The sequence below is a fragment of the Marmota flaviventris genome, chromosome 5 (assembly GCF_047511675.1).
Source record: "Marmota flaviventris isolate mMarFla1 chromosome 5, mMarFla1.hap1, whole genome shotgun sequence".
Lineage (NCBI taxonomy): Eukaryota > Metazoa > Chordata > Mammalia > Rodentia > Sciuridae > Marmota > Marmota flaviventris.
In genome coordinates, this window is record NC_092502.1 from 6182020 (window position 1) to 6191701 (window position 9682).

Here is a 9682-nt window from a genome sequence, read left to right on the forward strand (position 1 = left end):
TAGAGCATGTGTTATCTGTTTTAAAGTGGACAGTGTGTGCATTCACAGTTTTATTATAAATTGATTTAATAAAGTTTAATTTATGGAAAGAAAAAGGTACTGCTTTCTTTCTATATTGACAGATGAATATCTTTTTTTCACAAATATCTTTCAGCAGTGTGATAATGTGGAATGTAGTAATGATTAACTTCCTGATTTAAGAAAAACCTCAACCAAGGTACTCACTTTTTTTCTCATTGCCTTTAAAATGTGTGTGGGGGGAAAAAAAAAAACAATTATATCCAGGAGTAGGTGTTTTATCAAAAGTCTCTGAGTAGTGAGTACATACAACATTGCCTGTCACCCAAAGGTGGGTATGTAATGTTCCATAAAATGGAGGTCAGATTAACATTTTGGCCTTAAATGAGTCCTTTTATTCCAACTCCACAAGTCCAAAAAATTAAAAAAAAAAACTTTATACTTCCATCTCCTAATTATTCAAAAATATTTTTATCCACCTCCATCATTATAACCACAGCCATTAATGTCCATAGAATTTTCTAGTTACATTCAAATTGGCATTGAAATCAGATTGTATCACACAAGATTTTAAATTGAAGGGGAATGAAAGAAATTAGCATCCACTAGAAGAAAAATGAAGGAACACTTGAAAGCCAAATGGTGGCTCAGAGCAATCAGACTGCAGGTGTACACCAAGGACAGTGCCCAGCACACACATAAGAAGAGCAATCAGGCTGCATGTCCAGGACCATCCAAAGTGTTGAATGAAGAAGGTGAACAGGGCAATAAACACACATAAAAAGTGTAGCGTTTGTCCTCAAGGCAAAATTACACATAACATGGCCAGAGAATAATTAAAGATGTGAAAAACAGGTTTCTAGGAGCCACATGGAGTTCCACATCACTTCAAGCAAGACTAACATTAAAAATTAAAAAAAAAATGAATGCTTGATTTTAAGAGTACATAGGACAATGCTTTATCCCAAGAACAGAAATCATGGAACAGTTCTCGCAGAGGGAGAGGATTACAAATCAACCAGCTCTTGCATTTTTGTAGACACTGACCATATGTGGTGTGGATATTTGAAATGTGGAGAGTAATATGAAGCCATGGTAAATATCAACCTCATAAGAATTTTGTTACACTAATATTAATATGTATACAATCAAATGGTGTAAAATAGAGTATGATATAAAATAATCTATAATTTTTATTATTAATAATTTTAAAAGAACTAAAAAATATCAGTTTGATTAATATTAACATGGATTGCAATGTTTTCAATTAAATAAAAATATTAATAATAAATATAGAAGCTTATAAACATCAAAATATCATTTAAATTAATTTTACAGTTAAACGTGTAACTGGAAAACTTTAATTGCATATGAGTCTTATACTTTCTATTGGACACCACAGCTCTCTGCCTGGGAGAAGCAATAGCAAGGAGCAGGGATAGCCACGGTCACTTCTTCCTGGAGGAGAACATCCCCCACATTCTCCTCATGGCCCCCAGGACCTCCTTGTTCCTCAGGCTGTAGACAATTGGGTTGAGCATGGGGGTGAGGACGCTGTAGAAAACTGCAAGGATCTTGTCCTCTTCTGGTGAGCGAATACTCTTGGGCCGGAGATAAGTGTAGACAAAAGGTGTGTAGTAAAATATCACCACAGTTAAATGTGTGGCACACGTGGTGAAGGCCTTTTTCCTCCCCTCTTTTGAGCGCATGTGGAAGACAGCAAAAAGGACCCGTCCATAGGACATGGTGATGCCAAGGAATGGAAGGAGGAGAAACAGGACTGCACTCACAAACACCATGTACTCATAGTCCCAGGTGTCCACACAGGCCAGAGGCATCATGGCTGGGATGTCACAGTAGAAATGATTGATGGCTCTAGACCTGCAGTAAGGAATCTGAAAAGTATAGATGGTGTGTGCCAGGGAGTTGATGGAGCTCAGTGTCCAGGACCCCAGGATCATCTTCACACATACCCTTTTACTCATGCGGATGGGGTAGTGGAGGGGGTGGCAGATGGCCACAAAGCGGTCATAGGCCATGGAGGCCAGAAGTAAGCCTTCAGAACATGCCAATGTCACAAAGAAGAAGATTTGTACACCACAGCCCAGGAAGGAGATGCTTTTCTGCCCAGACAGGAAGTTGTATGTCATCTTGGGGACTGTGGAGGAGATGTACATCAGGTCCATGAGGGACAGCTGGCTGAGGAGAAAGTACATGGGGGTGTGGAGCCAGGGGTCCAAGAAGATGAGGGCAGTCATCCCTGAGTTCCCCAAACAGGCAAAAACAAACACAGAGACGATCAGGAGCAAGAGAAGTAGGCCAGTTTGGTTTTGCGGTAACAGCCCAAATAAAATGAAATCACTTGAAGTTTGGTTCCATTTCTCCATGGAAATGCACTGCGTTGATATGCTTGAAAGAAAAATAAATAGAAAAGCTAAGAACGAAACATCAAATGAATCAGCACAGGAGAATAACAAGGAATTGACTTTATGAGACCTTGTTTAGATTGAAATCTTTTTCATTCAACATCACAGCTCTTGTTGAATTCATTTTAACCTGAATTAAACATTCCTTTCCCAGTCCTCACTGGTAAGCATCTTAGCAAGTCATAGACACAAACATGGTCCTGAAATACAGCCCAGTAACAGGCACAGCAAACTCAGTGAAGCAGCTGGAGGCTCCTTCCTGGTGACTCCTGCAGGGGACCTTCCTCAAGGCTGTATGAAGGGTCTCAGCACTGAGGAAGCCAGGATCCCTCCTTTCCGGCCTCCTTAATTCAATACTCACGTTTACCACACACATGACCTGTGTGCTCAGAAGACCCCTGTGGGCTCACGTGACGCTAGGTGCTCACGACCTTGCCTCTTCCACATCTCTCATTTCTGACCTTTCCTCCCCAGATGTCACTTTGATACTCTATAAACTGGGATCTTCTCCCCAGTACTGTACAGCTCACCTTCTAAAAGACAGTCCTCTCCTGGTCCCTCAGTGTGTCACTAAACACAATCAAACTGTAAAAGGCTTCTATGTCCTGTGAGATCTACCTGGTCATAATGTGTTCTTTAGTGTTTTGTTTTGTTTTTTTTACTAACGAGGCTTCCATTATCTGAGGCCCTACAAACCCAATATCCAACATCTAGATTTTCATGCACATTTTTCTTTTCTTTGTGTAAACCCATGATTAAGGTGACAGAGTAAATAATGCATGTAGATTTCGTGCTCTTTGCTTGATTCACCTAGAACCAGTGTGGTTAACAGAAATATAACGTGTATGTGAACAACAGAACCATACACTCACATATTCTTTCTATGTGTGAAACATTGCCATTCCCTAACTTCTCTGAACTATTTTTCACATAATTAAACTTATTATTGCCCATCCCTAACACAAATCTATATATTTATGTGTTAACACCCTCATTTTCCAAATGCAAATGGTAGCACTCATTGATGTGAAGAATAGCATTATTAAATACAGCTATGCCTGGGATCAGACCCTGAATCTGTGTGCGTACTTCATATTTCTAATCTTCTAAAATGCCAAATTCAGCAATTGATGAATGATTTACTGTGTGTAAATTTATTCATTCAATTCAATGTGTGTAATTACGATTCTCCTGCAAAAATAAATCATATTGCGTTCCACATTTCCACCTAGGTTAAGTAAGGAGCACAGAGCTAAGGGGAACTGATCACCTACACTTCCTGTCCTGTGGGTGGTTGTCAGATGAGCAGGCAGGAGGGCAACTGTGCAGCTAAGCTGTTCAAGGAGGAAGGATGTGAGCTGTGTGCAGTTTAGTGTCCTCTTCAGAGTTAATTATACAAGAGAGAAACAAAAACTAGACGTTCAGCATGGACAGTAAAAAAATGAAAAAGTGGAAAAAATGAGTGACTTTACCTTTCTTGATATTTTTTTCCTTACTTTTTATGTCCAGGTCTTTTCTTGGCAACTTTTATCTCAACTCATTACAGCCTTTCTTTTTCCCTTTCTGCCATCCATGTCTGGCAATTGCTTTTGTTTTCTTTCATTTTTCCAAATATGCATAAAACGTATCATAGCATTTCTTTCAATTGTAGTATGTGAGTCTGACTTCTTCCCTGCGCTTGGTTTTGGCTTTTGCACTTAATATGTTGGTGGTCTTCCATCTGAAAGCCACAGTGGTGCCAGATCCTGTCTTAGAAATTAATTTTGATAGTCATCTTGGATCATTGCTATTTTCTCAGGAAAAAAACAGTAATTGATAGTTTGATACTATTATTCACCTTTAGTAACTTAAACAAAATCGTTGCTTTTTGTAACTGGGTAAACAGGAATAAAATTTTGAAAGAGAACTTATCATAAAAATGAAAGTGCATTATTAGATCTCTGCAGTTGTCAGATGCTGAGAGTGAGAATACCTGCTCATGTCCCCAGCAGCAGCACCGAGCCCTGGGCAGCAGGAGAGGTGGGATCCCAGGATCCTCTGCTTCTAACAACTTTGAGAAGCAAAGACGCATGACCTCATAAAAAAAATAAAAAGCATAGATCACATCATCATGACACAATCAGCCTTAATGTGCTCACTGCTTCTGCTTTGTGGCCGTGCTTCAGGTATCGACTTGCTTTAGTGGTTAAAATAGACAACATTCCACAATCTGGAGCTCATATTTAGTGGGTGACAACAGAGCAGCAGCTCAGACACATGCTGTGAGTTGTGTGGACATTAGTGACAGCAAGAACCAAAGTGCAAGGAGGAAGGATAGAGGGACAGCTGGGCAGCAGCACTGAGCACCACTCCAAGGAGGTGCTATTGGGGCCCTCAGGCTCTGGACCACTCTGCACAGACTGAGGAGCAGGGCCAGCCCTGGAGGGAGCCTGCCTGGGTCATCAGGACAGCAGCAGGGACAAGAGGGCTCTGGAAGCTCCAGGCCCCAGGGCAAGTGTGTAGGGAGGGGACGACTCAGACTGTGCTCTGGACCAAGTGAGAGGCCAGTGGGTGTGGCATGGGGTCAGGTCCCCTTCTGGAGCTCACACAGGAGGCACTGGTTGAGGAGAGAGCTGAGAGGAGGATCCCAGGGCAGAGACTGGGCAGTGGGCAATAAGGACAGCTGGGGCGACCCTGGGTTTAGCAAAGGAAGCCAAGCACGCCAGGGACCCCTGAGGCCTGGGCACATCAGCTCAGCTGGGTGCTGCTTAGGGACAGGGTAGGACCCCTTGAACCACCCCTTTCTGCTGCTTGGCTCAAGGGTTAGTTCACAGCGGGCTCTCAGAAGTTCTGCTAATTAACAGAACCAAATATGAACCTCAGAGGTAAATTAGCAATATAGACCAAACTAAGAAAAAGTGACTAGGTCATTTTATATATCAACATTTAACATATAGATCCTTTCATGTAGGGCATGAGAGCCTCTTGTGCTGCCTTCCTCCTTTCTAGGTTTAGTCTTCGCTTAATTTCAGAGGAGGAAAGATACCAATAGCCCTGGTAGTGCCAAGCCCTGAGCACACAGTCTACTGTAAACTTACATTTTCTCTGAACCAGTCATTTTGAAGGAAGGCTTTTGTTTATATTTAGATTATCTGCTGCCTAAATTGGAGTTCAGAGTATTATATAAATGGTTCAATGATAGTTACTACAGCTGTACAGTTTTTTATCAACACTGACAAGTTTCACATTGTCAGGCAATCATTGCAAACAGTGATTTTCAGAATCCTAAACATCTGGTATTTGAAGCTTTTAGGATATGAGACATTGGAGCTAGCCAGAGGGTCTATTTCCATTCATGAATAGTGATTTTTTTTTCTTGCAGGAGATTTCCTTATTTCATGCATCACAATTACATGAAACACCAACTTCTAGGTAACAATATAACTTGGACAGTGTTGTTCTTGTGACTTCAGTTGGGTGCAAGATCTGTGTCCCTCTTGACCATGCTACAAGTCATACTGCTTAAACATACAGAATTTTAAAAAACTAACATCATGTGACAGGGCAAAATACATGTATGAGTACCAAGTGTGGCACTCTGAGTTTATCTCTGGAAGTCGTAAGAAAAGAATTTTAAAAGTCTTGTAAACAATCAGTCCAAGACTAATGAGGAAATTATTGACCTGCAGCTCACTCGGTCTCAACATCCTCAGGTAAGAGCTGTGGAGATAGAGTAAGTAACTTGTGTGTATCCAGTTCATAGAGGGGCCTGAAGGTATGTCCCTCTCCCCTATTTCTTCCCTGCATTAATCCCTGAGGACACTCAGATGCAGAAAAATCCATATCTCAATTAAATTCACACCACTGGCAGGTACCCCAGGGTAGAATTTTAACAGTTCACATCAATACAGTCACTTAAGATTGTTCTTGCTTTTTCCAATGTGTTATGGAACAAACTGATCTCTGTTCAACAGAAAGTGTGTCCTTATGTTAGAAAAGTCACACTTCAAAAATATCTCTCTTCTTTACATGTAGCCCAAATCGACTCGGTTTTATAGTATCAGTTTGACTCACCTTGTCTGAAGTCCTTGAGTTTGGACTATGAAAAGAATAGGTTTATAATTAAAAGTTTGCCTGCTGAGAGTTTAATGAATTGTTCAATATGTTTAAATAGTCTGCAGCATTCAGCAGCTAGCTCCTGCCACTGAGCAGCAGGCCTGGATCTCACCAAGCTCTCCTAACAGGAGCAGCCAAAGGCATCAGGAGGAAATCCTCAGGACACATGCAGCGCCCACTGCTCCCACCTCTACCAAGTCTTTATGCTGAGATCTCAAAGCTCTTCAACTTGTGCAGTGTTCCCTGTGTTATTGCTTTGCTCACTCAGTAAGACATTTCACACTTGCTTCCTCAAGTTCTACAGGAGGACAGAAGGATGAGCTGCTGCACCTGATATGCAGAACTTTCCTCTACCAAGCCTCACATGTCCTCCCTTTGCCTCTAATGGACCCCCAGTGTCCAAGCCCACAGGGACAGGAGTCTTTGCCATTTCACCTGACTCTGCTGACTTGGAGATGAACTGAGCTCAAACTTAAGAGCAACTTCACCCACGTGCTCAGCTCTGCAGCTCTGGCCTGCTGCCCAGAATTAGTCTCGGGGGGATGAACCCAGCTATTCTAGAACAGGATGGAGAGCTGTATGAGATATTTGGTAATGTTCATCAAAATCCTCTGGTTTGTAAGCGATAGAACTCAGGATCAACATGAAGCAGGCAGCTCTTACTAGTACTTTGCTGAGTTATAGTAGCAGGAGCAATGACCTTATCCAACATAGTTTCCAGAGGCATTTATTGGTGATTGTGACTAAATTAAATTATGCTATGACAACATCCTTCCTTCTCTTTGAGAAGCAGACAGATGATTACTAAAAATCCTAATGCACTTAGCAGTTACACTAAAGTAGAAAGTAATCTTAGAGGCCTTGTGATGAAATGAGGCCTTAGGTCTACCCCTTATTAGGACACTATATTGGAAAATATACAGAAGACATTAGTTTGTTGGCAAGTCCTTAAAACAAGACTAATGGAGGGATAGTCTAGATGTGCCTGAAAGTATGGCTGCCAAGTGTTTGCAAAGTGTCTGTTGCAGGGTCAGAATGGGCAGACATAGGATCCCTCAGTCTCCCATCCAGTCCACAGATTGTAAACCAGAGAGGTGAGCATTTGAAGTTTATGGGGTACTTGTCTGTGTCCTTTTATAGTGAAAAGAGACAGCAATATCATTCCATGAGACTGTATTCAATAAATATTTGTGGCCAGTATCATGGAAATAGGATGAAGTGCAAAACTCAACAAGTTTTGGATAAGGCGAGTGGATAAGGTACAGAAACGTAGAGGTTTCTATTGTCACTGTCACTGCTGACTTCTGTGTGCAGCTTTTGTCTTCCCCTGGGCAATGTCACTCACTGCCTTTACCTGCTCAACGCCAGCCCAGCTGATCCCACCTCCAGCCTGTCAGCAGGCTATGAGAATCCATGAGGGTCACTGACACATGGCTGGAGAGACAGCAGGCCATGATGATTGAACTCTTGTAATTTAGGAGCACTAACCTCATTTTGGCTCCTGTAGTGTGTCACAAGAAGGCTTTTGTTTTGTGTTTTGTTTCTTTTGGTCACAAGAATTGTGCCAAGAGGTGCTTCACCACTGCACCACGTCCCCACCCCTGTAGTGTTTCCAAAGTGTTCACTTTCGATGACACGATAGTGTAATGTTTCTTATAGGGGATGAAGTCTAAGGCAATGTCCAAAAATAAAACATGGGAGGGACCAGCATAGGAAAGGGTGAGGAGTTGTGGACTCTAAGATGGATGGGTCGAGGGTTTAGTGTGGCGAGTAGAGTTAGGAATATGGAGGCCATTCCTGGAGTCCTCCCCGTGTTCAGCACACAACCACTTACACCGCACGGGCCACGGCTACTTTTGGACCAGACCATGTCTGCAAAGAGGCTTTGCTTCCCAGATGCTGTGTTTCATGTGCCTATTGAAGAGGGTCGGGGACAGTGAACAGGTGTGGACCAAGTGGTCTCACTCATTCTTACCATGTTATATGACAATCCATTTTAATAGTTTAATTCTGAGAAAAATATTTCTTATATTTCTAGGGTTGTCCAGAAGGGTTACAGGTAAAAAAGTATTGTGATGAATTTCTGATAAACGTTTTTCTAAATAAAGTGTTCATGGTGGCTGAAGTGTGTAATCCTCTGGGAGGCATTTGTTGCTGTCCACTGGTTATTTGGATTTTGGCAGTGCTGACTGACCAACCCATTGTCTCTTGCCTAGGAGGCAAGGGCTTCTCCACTGAGCTGTACCTGAGGCCTTGGTTTAAATACAAACTTAACAGTAGCATGATTCTCACCTTCTGGTAATGCATAGAAGTTGTTTTGTTGTTTTTGTGTTGTTTTGTTTCTGTTTAAGAAAAGCCCAGAGGGAATGCATACTTCAATGCTTATTTATGCATTTTATCACCTGATCTATCTTCAACTACAAGGTAAACTACTTTACTGTTAATACTGGGTTCATTCTGTTATTTGTAATTAAAGAGCATTTTAACTCTCAAAAATCTTTACTTTTAATTTCTTAAATCTCCAGGTGATCCATCATTTTCTTTCAATATTTAAGTGGTAAGAGTTCCCTTTGTATTTTCCATGTCCAAATCCATAGAATCGTTATGTGCTTATATGTACACTTTAATTTTGTAATAATTTCATGGTGATGTTTGATCCTTAGCCTGTCAGGTATCTCCTTTCCTAGAATTTAGATGAGATGGAAAGAGTTTTACAGACCCCACAGGAAAGGGCTTTGAACAGAGGAGGAAACCAGCCTCCTCCATGGGTAGAACCTCTGCCAGCAGAGGCTCCTGCTCTCTCTGGGGAGTGTCCACTAGGCCCACCTCTTACATCTGCTGCTGTTGCTGCTGCCATCACTAGCATCATCTCACCCCTTCCCATCTCTGCAGCTCACTGGGTTCCATGGAACCATGAGCTGCTCCAAGGAGTCTTTGTGCCCATGAGAAGCACAGCTGATTTCTTCGTGTACATGTTGCTTGAGAGCAAACGTACAAGCCCTGCTGCTGGACTAAACCCTGCTGATGCTGCCACTTGCTGAGCGACTCAGATTTTATGCATGACCAGAGATGAAATAATTAGGAACTCCAATGTGGCAGCAGCACAGCCATAAATCAATGTGGGGGCTTCAGAGCGTAAGACA

The 9682-nt window shown here is 41.9% G+C and overlaps 1 protein-coding gene across 1 annotated transcript; it reads right to left on the bottom strand.

Moving 5' to 3' along the window:
* Window positions 1-1466: 1466 nt before the first annotated feature.
* LOC139705645 (olfactory receptor 2L13-like) lies at window positions 1467-2405 on the bottom strand. The gene has a single exon (XM_071611796.1). It carries the CDS (start codon window positions 2403-2405, stop codon window positions 1467-1469), a length of 939 nt encoding a protein of 312 aa, XP_071467897.1.
* Between the last annotated feature and the right edge of the window lie 7277 nt (window positions 2406-9682).